This window comes from Jaculus jaculus, chromosome 23 (genome assembly GCF_020740685.1).
Source record: "Jaculus jaculus isolate mJacJac1 chromosome 23, mJacJac1.mat.Y.cur, whole genome shotgun sequence".
In the NCBI taxonomy this organism is placed as follows: Eukaryota; Metazoa; Chordata; class Mammalia; order Rodentia; family Dipodidae; genus Jaculus; species Jaculus jaculus.
Window position 1 is genome coordinate 2,727,771 of NC_059124.1, and position 20,004 is coordinate 2,747,774.

Sequence of the window (20,004 nt, forward strand, 5' to 3'; positions counted from 1 at the left end):
CTCTCCGCCCCCACTTGTCCGCATTCTAAGCGTTCTGTCTTCTACGCCCACCTAAAAGCCAGCCTTCTCTGACCTCCATGGCGCTGAGGAAGACTCTTCTATCGCATGCTCCATTTCACAGCAAGCTGTGCTCAGCTCCTCTGTGACAAAGGCTGCGTCTCAAACCTCTGTGACCCCTACTCCTCCAAGAATAAAGACACTGCAGTGCCCGACACTCGGGAAGTGTCTGAACGCCCAACTCCCCGCGTATCTGAGCACAAAATTCTACTTCAATGGGAAGAATCGGGCTGGTTTCGGATCCCCATTGGTAGGCGGCGTTTCTGTCTATACCCTCCAGCTACTCAGCGGTGACATTCGGCCACGCTTTCACTGCTTTCCGTGTCGCGGTCATTGAAAGAGCTTTGAGGAACGACATTTTCTCATCTCACAGTTGCTTTCTACTTAAAGGCTTCTTATGGCTGCCTAGTAATGATCGAGCTTTACAGAGGAATTTACCCATGAATTTAACCTGCAACAAACAATCATTTTACATTACTTTTATAAAGATCTTCGTAGCCCAGAAAGACACGGAGAGTTGGGGTGGAAAGGCAGGAGCGAGGGAGCCTGCGCCTGTGAGTCACCTCTCCAGAGGGTGGCAGAATCAAGACTCACTTATCAGATCAAAGAGTTGCAGAGCAGGGAGGGACTTTAGCAAGCACCCAGTCCAACCCTCACATTTCCCCCCTGAGAACGGCAATGCCTGTGGTTCATCTCGGATTGGGTTAAATTAGTTAATGTGTATATTTGGAGATTTGACAATTTTTACATATATCATTGCAGCATTAATGATTAGCTGCAGGGGACTCTGTCATAGTGAAAGGATTGACAGGCTCTCTCTCTTTCTCCCTCTGTGTCCTTCTGTGTGTGTATGGGTGAACGTGTGGCATGGCGCACACGTGGTCAAAGAGCAGTCTCGGACATTGGCTCTCATCATCCACCTTGTCCTGACAGGGTCTCGCTTGCTGCTTTGCTCCAGGGAGGGCCAGTCTGGTTGGCCCAAAAGCTTCCGGGTTCACTCAGCTCTGCCTCCCACTGCCATGGGCCTAATGGGATGACAGATGCAGGTGCCACTTTGCATCAGGCTTTAGGTGGGTGCTGGGGATTCCAACTCCAGTCAGAAAGCATCTGTTGGCTGGAGAGATGGCTTAGCGGTTAAGGCACATGCCTGCGAAGCCGAAGGACCCAGGTTCAATTCTCCAGGTCCCACGTAAGCCAGATGCACATGGTGGCACATGCATCTGGAGTTCATTTGCAGATATCCTGGCATGCCCATTCTCTCTCTCTCTTTCTGTCCCTCTCTCTAATAAATAAATAAATAAAAATAAATGAGGAAAAAAAATTAAAAAGGAAAGCATCTTTAACTGGTGAGCCATTTCACCAGCCCAATTTCATTTCTATTTCCATGCCATATGTACACATGTGATTTTATGTATTTATATATATAAAATCTAGGGTCCACAAATGAGAGAAAATGTGATTTTTGTCCTAAAGACTTGACTTAATTTGTTTCATATGATTATCCCTACTTGCATCTTAACTGATGAGCCTGCATCCATCAACAAACAGCTGATATTTGAGAACACGACTTTAAAAATAGTGGTGGGGCTGGAGAAATGGCTTGGCCATTAAGGCACTTGCTGGCAAAGCCAAAGGACCTAGATTTGATTCAGGACCCAGATATACAAGGTGGCGCATGTGTCTGGAGTTTGTTTGCAATAGCTGGAGGCCCTGGTGCATCCATTCTCTCTCTCTTTCTCTCAAATAAATAAATAAAAATATTTTAAAAATAGTAGGGGTGGAATTTTAAGAAATATAAAACATAAGCTGGTGGCACACGCCTTTAATCCCAGCATTCAAGAGACAGAGGTAGGCCGGCGTGGTGGCGCACGCCTTTAATCCCAGCACTCGGGAGGCAGAGGTAGGAGGATCTCCGAGAGTTCGAGGCCACCCTGAGACTCCATAGTGAATTCCAGGTCAGCCTGAGCCAGAGTGAGACCCTACCTCGAAAAACCAAAAAAGAAAAAAAAAAAAAAAAAAAAAAAAAAAGGGACAGAGGTAGGAGAATCGCTGTGAGTTTGAAGCCACCCTGAGACTACAGAGTGAATTCCAGGTCAGCCTGGGCTAGAGCGAGACCCTACCTCGAAACAACAACAACAAAAAGAAAAAAGAGAGAGAGAAAAATGTAACATGTACAAAGCTACAAAACAAGGGACGATTACTTTGTATGCCTCAACATTCCCTCCCTCCCCCCCTCCCTCTCTTTCCTTCCTGTTTTTACGTGCTTGTCTAGATTCCCAAGAACCTGGTGAAGACAGTGAAGACCAGGTGTTCATTAAGGACCTTCACAAGGGCAGACTGCAGACAGCAACCAAGGCGATGGTAAGGTCACCCTGCCCATGACTGACGCTGGGCTAAGCCATCTATCAAAGGAACACAGAAGTCACACTCTACCCCAAGAGCTGTCCTGTGAACAGAAAGGACCTGAAAAACACTGTGTAAAAAACAAGGAGTTTCTTATTTTTACTATTAAAAAAAACATCTCAGCTAGGCATGGTGGCGCATGCCTTTAATCCCAACACTTGGGAGGCAGAGGTAGGACGATCACAGTGAGTTCGAGGCCACCCTGAAACTACAGAGTGAATTCAGGGTCAGCCTGGGCTAGACTGAGACCCTACTTCAAAAAACCAAAAACAACCTCACACATATGTAAAAGTGAAAGATATGAACCCTAAATGCATCCATCACCAACCCACACATAACATCAATGACCTCATGGCTAACCTTATTACTTCGTTTTTGGCCAAAGGCGAGAATAGTAGTAATCTATAGGCATAAATATAAATATTTCGAGGACAATTTAATGTGCACCATATATCCATTTAGTCAAACAACAGTCATAGCTACCTTCCTATGTCTTATAACCTCCCCAGCCCCAGGCTCTTGACTAGTTTGCAGTGCCATGCATGAATGCCTCCCTGTGCAGCAGGTCCTGACCTAGGTTTATTTTATTGTATACCACGACCATTGCCATCCTCCAAACCTGTAGGATGATTTTAACTTGAATCTAAACACATTACATTTTTCATCGTTCCCCTCCCCACAAAAATGAAAGCTTTACTTATTTGCCTTTTTTTGCTGTTACAGCGTTGGGGACCAAACCCAGGGCCTGACACGTGCTGGGAGGCACTCTACCATTGGGACATACCTCCAGTGCCCATGTTATTATTTTGACTCAACATCCCTGATGTCAATTATTCATGGCACTAAAACTGAGGTAACGTTGGAGATGTACTTGGGGGCTAAGGAAACATCTGGAAACAAATGATTTAAGCAAGAAAAAGACCAGTGAGTCAAGGCAGAGGTGAGGGAGGCCTGCAGAGCCGCTTGTTGCTATGGGAACTGCTACATACTGGAGGTCAGCTGGAGAACCAGCAGCGAGGAAGGGGCATTTCTCCCTTTACCTGAACAGAGGTCTGTCCTAACTCCAGGTCTGCTCCCACTAGGGAATGCATAGTCACTTTGGTTTGGGACTCCCTCTCCTCTGAAAAACCATTGCTTTCTCTGATCAAAACATAGCTTCCAGGGCTGGAGAGATGGCTTAGCTGTTACGATAGCTTGCCTGTAAAGCCAAAGGACTCAGGTTCAATTCCCTAGGTCCCACGTGAGCCAGATGCACAAGGGGGCGCATGCATCATTTGCAGTGGCTGGAGGCCCTGGTGCACCCATTCTCTCTCTGTCTCCTCTCTCTCTTTGCTTGCAAATAATAAATAAATAAAATAAAATATTAATAAAAAATTTAAAAATCACAGCTTCCTTTTGCTGTGCTTAATACCTTGGTACATCATTATTGTGGCACATTGTAGGTGCCCAGTAAATGCTTATACACCGGACAAAGGACACCTAGCCCTTATTGCATGCTGCCTTGTATCTTAGTGGCACTCACACTTCCTTCTCTTGCTAAGTCCCCAATCTACAAGGACAAAGATGGTGGGTGTTAAGTCACCTCTGTGTGTAGTGTACCTGTACTGTATTTCTCTGTCCATCAGAGGTACTCAACAGAGGGATCAGGAAGGGAGAGGAGCCCACTAGAAAAAGAATCCATCTTGCCAAGTCATTAGAGCATAAGGCTTTTGGAGAATGGTTTCATGTAAGCTATGGGCAGACTAGCAAAAAAACAGTGGGTAGGTCTTTGCCTTGGGTGAACGAATTTGGGTTAGTCATCACAAAAGAAAAGAAAAAAGAACGTGGGAGTGTTTCCTCTACCCAAATGACCTCTCAAGGCCTACCTCCCAACACCTTTATCCTTTCTCCTCTCATCCCGCTCCCATGGGGAACACTCCAGAGTCTCTGCCCACAGGATGGAATTACAGGCATGAAGCTGAGACAAAGGCTCTTTATGCTGTGTGTCTGGTCATTAATTAACTGCTGGAAACTTCTTTGGGATGGGGCCATTAGCAAGCTCATAAACCTTTTATTTTAAATGTTTTCGCTTAGCCATGATTCCTGATGTGACTCTCCTTGTAAGCTGGACACAGGACATTCGTTCTTTAACATTTCAGAGGCTCATTAACTCCTCCCTCCCAGCAGCTCATTAACTGGGCCATTAGGGACTTTGCCTCATCCAGGCAGAAGCCTCCACTTGCCCTCCCCACGCCTCTCTCTGCAAGCACCTCATTGGGAGTGGTGCGAGGCGCCTTTGGGTCAGCTGGTGAAGGGGTGGGAGATGGGCAAGGTCACTCACCTGCTATTCTCCCAATGGGCATGGCGTGCTCTTCGGGTGGGGACACGGAGACCATGATGTGGTTCATGTAAGCCAGGTCTTCCCGATGAGACAGGTTGATGGGCTTCCCTTCCCTATGCAGCCCGTCCTCAGACAGCCTGGACTGTTTGAAATCCACGGAGTGCCGCGGGTTCAGGATCAAAGGGTGCATGATGGGGCTGGGCATCAACTGGATCACACGAGTGCTCTCCTGCCGCGGGCTGGAGGGCTTGGCGTGGGACTCGGAGGATGGTGGGCAGTGGTTGTTCTCCATGGGAGACACTGACAGGGGATAGGACTCCTGGTGGTTGTTCTCCTGCTGCAGCCTCGGCCCCTGGGCCCTCTCGGCTGGGGAGAGACGGCGGATCATGTTGTCCAGGGGGGACCGGAGGGGCCGCTGCTCGGGGTCGGGAGAAGGCCGGTGATTGGTGGTTATGGGTGACCTAGGGCGGTGCAAGAGTTCGATGGTGGGAGGGTTGTGGTGCATGCTCTCCACAGATGGCCTGGGGGTCCTCTGGATACAGTTGTCTGTGGAGGAGAGGGAAAGACAGTCACAGACCCCAGTAAACCAGCAGCCCCAGTGTTGGAGGAATGCCCTCTTGTCTCCCTGGTAACGCAGACTAGGAAGACATCGCAATTGCCCTTCCATAGCATTTACAATATGACATGAAAGGGAAGCAGGTTAAGGTATCAGAGGTTTGGCTCCCTCCCTTAATAGTTAAGCCAAAAGGAGCCTGTCAAGTACTCACCTGGTCAAGAGATCACCCCTAGCCTAAAGACATGCAAGGAAGGTCGGATGAGCATTTGTTCCTTTAATGAGAAAATGTCTGTACATGCCCGGAAGTCTCTTCCTGGGGGCACATGCTCACAGAACTTCTCTGCCTGCTTCTCTGAGCTCTAACTCACACAGCTAACGACTCTCTTCTTCCTCCAGCTTCTCTGCATATCATCGGAATCTTAAGCATGGCACTCTGGGGTTTTTCATCCCTCCCCCCAGTAAATTTTGCTTTACTCACTGTCTTCCACGTGCATAAGCTTTTGTGGTTATGAGACACAGGATTCAGCAGTAAGAAAATCTACACCACCAGGACCTCGTGGTGGCTCTCTGGGCAGCTGCCTGTCACAGAAGCTGGCAAGGCCAATGGCTAATCCAGTTGTCACCGTGAGGGGCTGATAAACGCAGGGAGCCCAGTGCCCATCTCCATTGTTCCTGCATCCAGTGGCAGGGGTGAAGGGCTTTCTCTGCATGTGCTCATGGATTTTCCATTCTCACATTCTCTATCTGCAGGGTGCTATGGCTATGATAACGATGATTAACAATCTCTGTATCCTAGGCACTGCATTAAGCTGCTTAAAATGTGTAACTCCTGCCTGGGCGTGGTGGCGCACGCCTTTAATCCCAGCAGTCAGGAGGCAGAGGTAGGAGGATTGCAGTGAGTTCGAGGCCACCCTGAGACGACACAGTAAATTCCCGGTCAGCCTGAACTAGAGTGAGACCCTACACCAAAAAAACAAAAAACAACCCCCCCTCAGAAAAACACCCCCAAACATGTGTAACTCCTGTGCTTGTTTGAATGGAAATGTACGTTGTCTCCCATAGCCTGAAGTACTTTCGGTTAAGATTAAGCTTACGGGGCAGGAGAGATGGATTAGCGGTTAAGCGCTTGCCTGTGAAGCCTAAGGACCCCGGTTCGAGGCTCAATTCCCCAGGACCCACGTTAGCCAGATGCCCAGGCGCGCCCATTACCTCTCTCGCTCTCTCTGTCTGTCACTCTCAAATAAATAAATAAAAGTGAACAACAACAACAAAAAGATTAAGCTTCCATGTGTCCTGGGGGCGGATCTTGAGTGCAGTCCTACTAGGCGTGTGGAGGGCGAGTCTGAGCCCCGGCTGCTGGTGCTGGCAGAAGCGGGGAGTTTTCTCTCTCCCTGCTATATGACGCATGATGGAGAGAGCCAGCTTCATCTGCCACGACGGAAGCTTTCCTTGGAATCTGAGTTAACATGAAAACGCGGAAATTTTCTGTAAAAACTACTAGATCTCACCTATCACATAGACAGTGAAGAAAAGAACTATCATGCAAGATATTAAGAGAGTAAAGTGCTTATTCTGTGACTATTGACTAACTTGCTGTCATAAATTCAAAAACACTTAACCATTGGAATAGCTGTCAATATGAGAACTGTTTAATAAATTATAGATCTCTAATTCAGTACTATGTTAGAGTGTTAAAAAGCAATGAGAAGGGACTGATGAAACGGCTTAGCAGGTGAGAGTGCTTGTTGCATAAACATGAGGGCCTGAAATGGCCCGAGTTCAATCTTATGTAAAAAAGCTGGACATGGGGCTGGAAAGACGGCTTAATAGTTAAGTGCTTGCCTGCGAAGCCCAAGGACCTATATCTACTCCCTAGATCCCACGTAAGTCAGATGCAAAAGGTGATGCACGCGCAAGGCTGCCCATGTGCACAAGGTGGCACATGCTTCTGGAGTTCGATTACTGTGGCTGGAGGCCCTGATGTGCCAATTCTCTCTCTCGCTCTCTCTCTTGCTCAGAAAGGAAAAGAAAAGGAAAAGAAAGAAAAGAAAAAGGTAAAAAAAGCTGGGCATGGTCAGGCATGCCCATAACCCCAGCATGTCCAAGCAGGACACACACAGTGAGTATCAGGCCTGGCACATGACAGTCACAGGGCTGGAAACTAACGGAGAAGAGGACAGCGTAAGCTGTCATTGTGGCAGACGCTCGTAACCCTTATGCTCAGGAGCTGAGACGGGATTACTAAGAATTCATGACCTGCCTGGAGTACACATGAACTTCAGGCCAGCCTGGGCTACCTAGTGAGTAAGCCAGATGCACAAGGTGGTGCATATGTCTGGAGTTTGTTTGCAGTGGCTGGAGGCCCTGGCGTGTCCATTCTCTTTCTCTCTCCTTCTCTCCCTGCCTATTTCAAATAAATATAGAGAAATAAAATATTTAAAATCTTGTCTAACATTTCCTTCAGGCTATGTTTTTAAAGCACATGTGAAGTGTAAGTAAATTCCATGTTCAGATGTGGGTTTCCATCTATCTCTAGGCTGTCTCTCTGCGCATATGTAAACATTCAAAGACACCCACAAATCCAAACTCACTGAACAAAAGCATCATGGGAGGGATGCATATTGAGCTGTAATTATAACCACAGCTTTAAAAAACTTAGAGAGGGAAGGGGAGGAAAAGGATGGAGTAGGGGAGAGGGAAAGGGAGAGAGAGCAATTGCAATGCTGACACCCTTGTTCAGATTCTGTTTCAAACTACAAAATATTGCTGAAAAGCAGTACAAGATATCGATGACACCAAGGAACTACGAAAGTCCATGGGGTGCGCTGCTTCTGCGGTGGGAGTTGCATAAAGGGTCCTTATCTTTTTGGACCTGTTACAACATGTTCACAGATGAAGGGATTGACCTGACGTGGAAGGAAGGAGAGGGTAGGCAGGGTACCAAGGCAACCAAACTTTATAGGGGTTTGACAGTTTCATAATAAAAAAGTTCCTTTCCTATTTTTTTCTTTTGGTTTTTCGAGGTAGGGTCTCACTCTAGCTCAGACTGACCTGGAATTCACTATGTAGTTTCAGGGTGGCCTCGAACTCAAAGTGATCCTCCTACCTCTGCCTCCCGTGTGCTGGGATTAAAGGCGTGCGCCATCACGCCCGGCCTTAAGTAGAGACTTCCTATGGACACATCATGTGTTGGTACAGTCATTTCCCTCCTCCCTGTCCCCGCTCCACTGACAGCCCTCCTTAGTGGGATTGCTGGTATTCACCATGGGGTTGTGGGTTGTGAGCTGTGAGAGCAGCAGTCAGTTATTGTGGGTTTTTCCCCTCCCAAGGCCGACTCTCACTCACTCTATAGCAATCCCTCTGCCTCAGTCTTTCAAGTGCTAGGGTGAGCTGGTAGGAGCCATCATGCTAGTCTAAAAAGTTTCTTGTCTGGGAGTAAGGAGATGGCTCAATGGAGACTCTAGCCTGATTACATAAATTTGACCCCAGACCCCAAATAAAAAACCTAGAAACCATGGCAGGCTTCTATAATCCTAGTTTGTTGATTGCAAAATGAGAGGCAAAGACAAAAGTTTACCAAAAGCCTGTGGAGAGCAGTGAGGAGAGAGACTCTGCCTTGAAGGAGGTGGAAGGTGAGGACAGACTCCTAAACACTGTCCTCAGACCTTCACCTGCTTGCAGGGCATGCACAGGCCCAACGAGCTGGGTGTGGTGCTGCACACCTTTAATCCCAGCACTTGGGAAACAGGTAGGAGGATCGTTGTTGGTTCAAGACCAGCCTGGGACTACAGAGAAAGTTCTAGGACAGCCTGGACTAGAGTGAAACCCTACCTCAAAATAAAAAAAAAAACAAAAAAAAAATTTGTATAATTTTTGTTTTTCTTTTCTTTTCCTTTCCTTTTCTTTCTTTCTTTCGTTTTTTTTTTTGAGGCAGGGATTAAGACATGCATCACCCCATATCCAACAAAAGTTCCTTTTTAAGTGCTTTATTGACTTTGTAAGAATACAGGTTGGAACAGTAAGTATTACCTTCCTCCTTTTAACCCTCATTCATATAAATGTTTATAGGGTACTGGTTAAGGCAGCAGAGTTAATTTAAGGCCTAGATTTAATCAATCGTTGTATGTCCGTGCACACATGTATGTGTGTGTGTGTGTGTGTGTGTGTGTGTGCTTGTATGTTCCGGTGCACAAGTGTACATGTGTCATTCCTCAGGAGTGACCCTCTTTTTTGTTGTTGTTTTTGAGACCAGGTTGGCTTTGAACTTGCCGACTTGGATGGACAAGTTAGCCTGTGAGCCCTGTTTCTGCCTTCTCAACAGTGGGATTACAAGTTTACCACCATGCCCAGGTTTTACAATGTGAGTTCTGGGGATTAAATTTAGGTGTTTTTTTTTAGGTGGGTTTTTTTTTTTTGGTTTTTTGAGGTACGGTCTTGCTCTAGCCCAGGCAGACCTGAAATTCACTAAGGAGTCTCAGGGTGGCCTCGAACTCATGGCAATCCTCCTACCTCTGCCTCCTGAGTGCTGGGATTATAGGCATGCGCCACCATGACCGGCTATGGCTGGGGTGTTTTTGAGGTAGGGCCTCGCTCTAGCCCAGGCTGACCTGGATCTCACTATGTAGCCTCAAGGTGGCCCCAAACTCACAGTGATCCTCCTACCTCCCTACCTCCTGAATGCCGGGATTAAAGGCATATACCACCATGCCCAGCCTGAATTTGGGTCTTTCAATGTGCAAGGCATGACTGAGCTATCTCTCCCCAGCCCAGATTTAATAACCTTAGGATAGAAATCATCTGCAATTTTGGGGAGCTAAGGCAAAATTTCTCCTTATAGAGCTAATATGGATATGGATTCTGTCATGCATAAAACAAATTGATTTCTTGTTCCTGGTTCACTTTTCATTTGTCAGAGTATAACCACTGTAAGTAACTAAGGCCGTTTCATTCTGGACATTCATAGATTTTCTTCCAAATGCTATTTACAGAATGGCTCTCTTTGCTTGGAAGCTTATTTAGGTTTAAAAATATTTAAGGATGATGGAGACCATGTACTGGGAATTTTAAAAAATCTCATTTCCTGAACTCATGTCCCATCTTATACATTTCAAAATGGACACAGGTATTGGTCAGTCATCTGGTTACCTGCGGGCTCTCTTTGATGTCCTGGGATCAGTGTGTGGGTGTGCACTCAGGACGAGCCCTAGGAAGCCTGGGAGGAGTATGAGAAGAAGACCTTTCATGCCAAGGGGAAAAAGAGGAACTGATGTAATATCCTGGAGAGATTTCACTCTCCTGGTCCTGCCCAGATCTTCAGGAACAATGAAGGAGGGGGACAGGACTCTAGATAATTCAACTGGGATTCTACTCCTGACTCAGGATCCGGGGCAGGGACAAGACTTGGAAGAGCTTGATTTATTTATTTCTCTGCAGACACCACTCCAAAGGAAGTGCTTGATGAAGCTGATAACATTAATGGTAGAGCACTGGATCTGAGGGCATTTAATTCCGGGCTCCTGGTGGTCTGCACATGGCCAATGTTAGGGCTGAAAGACGTGCAGCGAGGCCTCCCAAGCATTGTTTCGGTTTGCAAAGCACGTACCCATGGATGGAGCGGACAGAGAGAGCTCTGACGTCCCTACCCTGCTGCTTCTGTTATTGAAACCTGGCAGAGGAGTATGGAAACTTACTTGAGACCAGAGCATGCAGGAAGACAAGCTCTGGACATGGAAATGTGCTGGGCGGACAGTGGGTGCATTACATCTCTCAGCTGTAGGAGTCTTCCGTCTAGAGCTACTTCTTGGGGTGGGGGTGTGTCTGGCCTTGATGTCTGGGTTTGTGCTTGGTGAACTGCTCAGCTGGAAAAACCAGAAAACTGCCCTTGCTGCCCTGGTTCTGAAGGGCTCAAGAGCAGAGGGAAATGTATAAGGAAGAGGGAGGGAATGGGTGAGGGGGTTAGCGAGGCAGGGAGGAAGCCCACAGCTGGCAGACAACTGTCCTTCTGGCTGAGTTGTCCGATCCCAGACTTTCTTTGTCGACCTCCCAAGACAACAGGATCCCACTCTCCATATTAAATAGTCAAGACAAAGCAGGAAAATTATTTTAAAAAGGCCGGATTTCCTTTTCCTTTTGCTAAGAAAGTTTCTCTCTCTCTCTTTCTCTCTCTCTCTCTGTGGTTTTCTGAGACAGGGTCTGTGGCGGTTAATCCTGATTGTCAACTTTATAATCACTATGGAAGCATGCCTTGGGGTATGTCTATGAGCGTGTGCCCAGACAAGCTTTAGTGATGTGGGAAGAGCTACCCTGAGTGTGACAGCATCCCATGGTCACAGACTGAATAAAAAGAAGAAAGAGGGGCTGGAGAGAGGACTTAGGGGTTAAGGTGTTTGCTTGCAAAGCCAAAGGATCCCAGTTCGATTCCCCAGGACCCACATAAGCCAGATGCACAAGGGGGCGCGTCTGCAGTGGCTGGAGGCCCTGGTGTGCCCGTTCTCTCTCATTCTCTGCCCCTTTCTCTCTTGCAAATAAATAAATAAATAAATAAAATATATTGAAAAAGGAAGAAAGAGCTGAGCATCAGCATTCATCTCTGCTTCTGGTTGTGGAAGCCATGTGACCAGCCAGTCATGTTCCTTGCCACACCTTCCCACCCGTGGTGGACCATCCCTTCAAACTGTGAGCCAAAGCAAACTCGTCCTTGCTCTTGGCAGGTATTTTGTTACAGCAATAGAACAGTAACTAATACAGGGACTCATGAGGCCCAGGCTGGCCTTGAACTCATTTTGTAGCCAGTAGATGATGACCATGAACTCCTGGTTCTCCTGCCTCCACCTCTAGAAAAGTTTCTCTAATTGAAATTCATCAAAATTGATCCCAAATTAATCCTGTTATACATAATGAATGAGTATAACCTAAAAAAAAGTCATGGAAAGTTTCTCATGCTCATGTCACACACTAGGACCACATGTCCATCATCATGCTGTCCCCAGGCTCAGGAAGCCAAGAGTCACCCCGCCCAGTCTGTTTGTGTTTCAGTGTTTCATACTGTCCCAGAAGGGGTCATGTCCTAGCAGTTTTGTAAAAGGCTAGTGGGAACTATGAATGCTATCATGAGCTAAATAAAAGCTACAGGCTCTAGTTAAAGGGACTTGGGGTAAATTTAAAATTCATTTCACATGCACTCAAGTTCCATTATCCCTATATTGGGTTGTTGAATTACAAGCCCCCCATTCCTTTGTTAATGTCCTTTCTAGTCCCCAGTATCTTGGAATGTACCTGTATTTAGAAAGAAAATCCTTGAAGATGTAATTAGTTAAGATGAGGCCATTTTATATAATAGCAGGGGTCCTTATAAAAATAGGACTGTGGACATAGGGACATGCACACAGTGACAATGTGACGCGTAGGTCAAAGGAATCTCCAAGCCATCAGTAGGAGCCTGCACCACGCTCAATGGAACCAGTCCTGGCTAACCCTGACCTTAGCCTCCTGGCTCCAGATCTGAGGGGTAACGGACTGGTGTAGCTATTTCCTTTGTGGTGCCCCATTGTACTGGACTAGCAAACTGCTGTGCCATCCTGTGCCCAACATTTTTGCTCACGGTTCAGTTTCTGCTGGGTGGCAGACTGTCCAGTGACCCTTTACCAGCCCATTCCAGCCTGCCCATCAACTGAACGCCACTGGAGAGTCAGAGAAGAAAACCTCACTAATTTGGAGTGTATGATTTACATATGTTCGAAGTCACCAGCTATAAACCCTCTGCAAATCCTTGGAATTATATGCACATAGGATGAAACGACCCAGAAGAAACAACATGGTTAACACGCAGCATCCTGAGGCCCCACCTTCCTTGCTTCAGGCCAGAGAAGGCCACTTCCAATCAGGTCACTTCTCAGTGGGTCAGTACAAAGTTGTCTATGAATCTGCAGGTGGGGGTGGCACAGGGGACTAGTTTCCAGCTCCTGGCTTTTCATGTCTAGCTTTTAAATGCTCTTATTTATTTATTTGCAGAGAGAGAACAGAGAGAAAAAGAGAGAGAGAGAAAATGGGTTCTCCAGGGCCTCTAGCCAATGCAAACAAAGTCCAGACACATGCGGCACCTTGTGCATCTGGTTTCACATGGGCATGGGGGACCTGAAGCAGGGTCCTTAGGCTTTACAGGCAAGTGCCTTAACTGCTGAGAAATCTCTTCAGCCCACATGTCTAGCTTTTAATTAATGGTTAACTGGAGAGGCCTGCCTCAGTCTCAGTCAAGCAGCTGAGGAAAGTAAATTGTAGTTCAGTTTGCAGAATGCTTGCCCAGCATGCACAAGCCCTGAGTTTGAATCCAGAACACTGGGCACTGTGGTGTACACTTGTAATCCCAGCCCTCAGGAGTAGAGGCAGGAATATCAGAAGGTCAAGGTCATCTTTGACGACAACAGTGAGTTTGAGGCTAGCCTGGGCTACATAAGACCTTGTCTCAAAATTTAAAAACTAAACAGAAATCAGGGGCTGGTGAGATGGCTCAGTTATTAAAGGGACTTGCTTGCAAAGCCTGTCATCTGGGATTCAACTTCCCAGCCACCCACATAAAAAAGGACAGGCACTGGGGTGGGGAAATGGCTTAGTGGTTAAGGCATTTGCCTGTGAAGCCTAAGGACTCCAGTTAGATTCACCAAGACCCACGTAAGCCAGATGCACAAGGGGGCACATGCATCTGGAGTTCGTTCACAGTGGCTAGAGGCCCTGGTGTGCCCATTCTCTCCCTCTATCTGCTTCACTCTTTCTCTCTCTTAAATAAATAAATAAATAAATAAAATAAAAAAGGACAGGCACTTGTTTGCAGACTAAATACCCTGACTACTCCCTACCCCAACCACATGTGTACATGCAAATAAATAAAAAAAACACCTAGGGGCTGGAGAGACGGATCAGTGGTTAAAGGCACTTGCTTCCAGAGCCTGAAAGCCAGAGTATAATTCCTCAGTACCTACATAAAAACAGCTGCACAAAGTGGCCCATGCATCTGAAATTTGTTTACTGTGGCAAGAGTCCCTGACGTGACCATTCATTCTCTCTCTTTCCTTGAAAATAAATAAATATTGAAAAAAATAAATCAAGGGGTCAGATTTGGAATGCATCAGTTAGACCTGCAGGGGTTGACCTGTCAACCTCTTAGAGGGAGTGGAGTCAGGGTGGCACAAAGACAAAGATGAAAAGTCCTGCAGTGGGGACAGCCAATGAGATAGTCCCTAAGGGAGAACTTCCTTCTTTGGAGATAAAAGTCAACTGCCCCAGTCTCCTTATCTCAAAGGGATGAGATGGTATTTCCCTGCGGGGGGGGGGGGGGGGGGGGGGGGGGGAGAAGGGGGGAGGTCAAAGGAAATTTCTTGGAGACATCTTGCCTATCTTGGGAGAGTTATTCATGCACAAAGGAATTGTCCCAGAAACTCGGGGCTGAAGAATCAAGCTAGCCCGGCGCTGAAAGCCTAACCCAAAAGGCAGCTGGAGAGAAAAAGGCTGAGGGCTCTCGGGAGATGCCAAGAGACCCCGAACACCACAGATGCACGACTTTGTTGCAGTGGTTAGGAAAACAAAGCTCATGCTTCTTGGACCCTGAAGGAGGAGGCTGAACCGGAAGCAGAGGGTCTTAGCCTGCATTTTCTCATCCTTCAAGTGGGAACAGGAAGTGGAGAGCTGACCTCTCATGACCGGCTGCCAAATTCAAGAATCACAGCATTGGAACGGGGGCAAGAAGGTTGATCTCATCCTTAAACGTGACAGGAGACCGTTGGCAGTTTCACAGCAAGGCTCCACAAGGGAGGGTCACCACCACGTACCATGGGCCAGGAGATAAAACAAGCAGCACTGACTGCCAGCCTGGCTATGTCCTGTAAGCACCAAAGACTGGGACTTTAAATATACTTCCCTGTAACAACTGTGATGCAGATGGACCCATTTAACCCACGCAGGTGTCTAATGGGAGGCAACAGGCCTTTCTATGCATTGGAGCACAAATGTACTTGAGCCAAGTACATAGGGTTGCAGTAAAGAAAATGGTTAAGAAATTTAGAATTGGAAGCAAAGAAAAATCGAGCCACATTACATATACCACTTACTTCCTTCTCTTCATCTCACTGAATACTATACTTTAAAGTGGGTGAGCGGGCTGGTGAGATGGCTTAGTGGTTAAGGAACTTGCCTGCAAAACCAAGGGATCCGGGTTTGATTCCCCAGGATCCACGTAATCCAGATGCACAAGGTGGCGCATGCATCTGGAGTTTGTTTGCAACAGCTAGAGGCCCTGGAGTACCCATTCTCTGTTCTCTCTCTCTCTCATACATACATACATACATACATACACTAAATATTTAAAGTGGATGAAGCAGTAAAACTTATGTGCATTTTATCACAAAAATTTACCGGGAATTGGAGAAATGGCTCCGTGGTTAAAGGCACTGAGTTTGATTTCCCAGCACTTACTTTAAGCCAGACACACAAAGTGGTGCGTACTGCAGAAGTTTGTCTGCAGAGGCAGGAGGCTCTGGTGCTTCCATTCTCATTCTCTCTCTCCCTCTATTAAGTAAAATATTTAAGGGCTGGAGAGATGGCTTAGTGTTTAAGGCATTTGCCTAAAAAAGCCAAAGGACTCAGGTTTGACTCCTCAAGATCCATGTAAGTCAGAAGCACAAGGTGGCGCATGTGTCTGGAGTTTGTTGGCAGTGGCTACAGGCCCATTCTCTCTCCCTCTCTGTATCTCTCTCAAATAAATAATATTTTTAAAAAATAAAAATTTACCAAAAAGGAGGAAAAAGCTCAACTGAGAAATGGGAAGAAAAACCAAATAATGGTTTTTTGAGTGCTAGTTGCTAGGTGTCATTTCGAGGACATGTCCCAAAGAGACTCTTCCTGCCTCAGTCTAACAGTATGATGTGGGTCCGGCTCATTTCCTTCTTTGCTGCATGGAGAAGTAACTTGTCTGAAGATGCCCAGCTGGTAGACTGGGGAGCAGGGATTTGAACCCAGGTGGTATACACATGTTCCACAATGCTCATGAAACAGAGGGCTGGAGAGATGGCTTAGTGGTTAAGCGCTTGCCTGTGAAGCCTAAGGGCCCTGGTTCAAAGCTCGGTTCCCCAGGACCCACGTTAGCCAGATGCACAAGGGGGCGCACGCATCTGGAGTTCGTTTGCAGTGGCTGGAAGCCCTGGAGTGCCCACTCTCCTCTCTCTCTCTGTCTGTCGCTCTCAAATAAATAAGTAAAAATAAAAACAAAAAATTTAAAATGTGAAACAGAAACGTCACTCTCTGGATGGTGGGCTCCCTGACATTTCGTTCACCGTCACTATTCCAGTTAGGTTAGAGAAGAAGGGTGATTTCTACCATGGGTAATAGGACACGGTCTGGGCAGCCAAGGTTTCCTCTACTGGTGGCTTCGTATAAGCTGTAAGGAGGGAGCGGCATCGAGGTGCTGGTTCCCAAGGCGGTGACAGGCAGTACTATTGCCAGTGCCCAGGTGGAACCCAAGAGTCTCACACGATGGGGGATTTTCATCATGCTGAGTCCATTCATTCCAAGGAAGGCCATCATCTCTGAAGGGTCATTTGGCCCAACTTAGAGTGAGTTTTTGTTTGGTTTGGTTTGGTTTGTTGAGGTAGGGTCTCACTCTAGCTCAGGCTGACCTGGAATTCACTCTGAAGTCTTAGGGCGGCCTCGAACTTATGGCAATGCTCCCACCTCTGCCTCCCGAGTGCTGGGATTAAAGGTGTGTGCCTCTATGCCTGGCTTAGAGTGAGTTTTTAAAACCATGACCTAGATGGTGATGCAGCCTAGTTTGTACAGCACTTGCCTTGCATGCGCCAGGCCCCAGGTTTAGTTCCCAGCACCATAGCCTGGTGTGGTGGCACACCCGCCTGTAAGCCCTGCAGTCAGGAGTTGGATACAGGATATCCGAAGTTCAAGGTCATTCTCAATTACACAGTCAATTAGAGTTCACCTAAAGACCCTGTGTAAAATAAATAATGAATCATAAAAGAGACATACTTCAGGGCCTCCAAAGTTCTGTCTGACATTTTGTTGCTGTTTGCGTTTGGCAGTCCTGTGGACAGGAGTGTTGGGACCTCATTCCATCCCCCAGTCCATGGAGCACCTTGGCATCTTAAACAACACTGGCTTCTCTTTATAGTCATTTCTCCTGTTTTCAGAGTGCACGTACAATAAGAACTTATGAAAAATATCATGTTGGTTCATTCATTTAGACTTAATCTTAGCTTTGCTACTCGATCTGGGGACATACTGTTTAATTGCTGTTCATCTCTAGCACCTCATCCATAAAGCAAGGGTAATAATATTGCTTTCTTTATAGGATGATGGTGGAGATTAAATGATTTAAACATTTAAGAGCTTAGAAAGTCTGGAAGACAGCAAAGAGTCAATAAATGTTAGCTATTACTTTGTCATTATGAAACAGATTCCTATACTTCATCTTTAATTATCTCATTAAAGTTGTATATACGAGTTCCTTCCTCCAACGCAGTCAGTCCTTGGGAAACCTGGAATTGATGATGGTGGTGGACCAGTAGTGGGAGGGGACGTCCTCCAGAGAGGGACCTTACATTCGAAATTTCAGTGAGCCAGCACAAAAGGGAAGCTGCCCTTCTTGCCTCTTTGCCCCACCGACCATAAACAAATTTTTGTTCTTTGCGCTCTGGGCTGTTCCTATGAGTGAGTTGTAAGGCAAATGAGATACTCAGGAATTTGCTGCTTCAAACTTGTCATCGTGACTTGTGAATTCCTCACCGACCTTGCGATGAAAAGCTGCCACCACAGCAGACCATCTGTCTGGGATAGTCTTAGATCAGTCAGTAGAGGAGCCCCATGTCTCCGTCCTAAGTGTCCCAGTATGGGAGAGACATTTTATGGTCAATCTAATTAGATTTCTTCCTCCTTCCCTATAACCAGTAACCAGGAAGAAAGTGAAAAAACCAGTTTTCCTAGATGTTCCTGGCAACCTGATGACCGCTCTGCTCAGGGCCTGACAGGGTTTCGGAACAGAACACATCAGTAAGATAAGGAATGTTTTCAAAATAAAGGCCTGGTATCAGTGTGGTCACCCCCCTACCCAGGGTAGGAGGGGAAGCCCTGAGCCAACACCAGCCTCTTGCCTCTGGCACTGCCATGCGCTGGCTAGTATGGAAAGAGATTTCCATGTCAGGTTCTCCCAGACGACATCTGTAGGAAAACTATTGCTAGATAAAACAAGACACATTTGTGTTGTGACATAATTCCCATTGTGAAATGATCAACGTCTGCACACTGGTAAAGCGGGTGGCTGGGATGAGCGGAAGTCACGGGACTGAACAAAGCCTGTGTGTGAGCTCTCCTGCATTCTGCACGGCACCAAGCTGCGCAGGAGCCGGGCAGGCTCTCTCTGGAGGAGCCACTCCGGACCCCATTCTCTTGCTCCCCTGTCATTCATCCTTAATTTAAAATCTCAGCTCTAAAATGCCCCAAAGTTTGAAACTTTGAGTGACTACATGATGTCACAGGTGGAAAATTCCACACCTGGCCTCATGGGATGGGTTACAGTCAACACACTGACATACTGGCAATTAAGACTAAAAACACTGTATAAAAGGATCTTTGGACCATATGTATAAGGTATATGTGAAACGTAAGTGAATTTCATGTTTAGTCTTGGATCCTATCCCTGAGATCTCTCATTATGCATAAGCAAATATTATAAAATCTGAAATGTGAACCACTTCTCCCAAGAATTTGGGCAAGGGATTCCCAACTTCTACACACACACACACACACACACACACACACACACACACACACTCTGAGCCAAGTTGGTAGCAACATAAGCAGTCTTGGGCCAACATATTTTTAAGTGTGTCCCTAATTATGTAAAATAAATCATCAAGGAAATAACATTTACTATATACAATTTCCCCTTACAGACTTTTTTTTCCAGGACCAGGTCCTTCTGTTAACATAGACCCATACAAGTCCTCTGCTGACCTTCCTAAATTCAGCTGTGGATTCCTAAGACTATGCATACTGAGCTAGATCTATTTTTCCCTCCTTTTTGGAGAAGGAAAGAGGCTGAATATTGGGAAACTATACTGACCCATTCACCACTCTATTCCATCTCTTGGTCACCAAGGGCACCCATACATTTAAAAGTATGAGAGACAGGCTAGAGAGATGGCTTAGCAGTTAAGGTGCTTGCCTGTGAAGCCTAAGGACCCATGTTCAACTCTCCAGGCCACACGTAAGCCAGACGCACAAAGGTGAGGTAAACTCAAGAGTTGCACATGTCCACTAGGTGGCACACGTGTCTGGAGTTTCATTACAGTGGCTGAGGTCCTAGTACACCAATTCGCTCCCTTTTAAAAATAATAGATAAATAAATAAAAGAGAGCCTATTCTTACCACCTCTCTGTCCTAGACAGCTCTTTCCATTGGTGCTACTTGGTGTAGATCCACGCTGTGGCCCTCTGTTGTCCTTGGAGCACACACCAGGTCTTGAACAGACAAAGGAGCAGAAAACAGGCTCCAACCTTGCTTCCTGGCCATCAGCAGGAAGGGGCAGTTCTGGGAATGCACTGGGTACTTTTAAGGGCTGGAACTGAAACAGAGCTACCTGGTCTGAAAGGCGATGAAGATCTTGAACTTGACC

General features: G+C 46.6%; 1 protein-coding gene across 1 annotated transcript in view; it reads right to left on the reverse strand.

Moving 5' to 3' along the window:
• Positions 1-20,004, reverse strand: part of Etv6 (ETS variant transcription factor 6) — a 259,969-nt gene that overhangs the window by 24,379 nt on the left and 215,586 nt on the right. Inside the window, exon 5 of the mRNA XM_045139694.1 lies at positions 4,781-5,326. Within this exon, the coding sequence (XP_044995629.1) occupies positions 4,781-5,326 (546 nt within the window). The remainder of the gene's footprint in view (positions 1-4,780; positions 5,327-20,004) is intronic.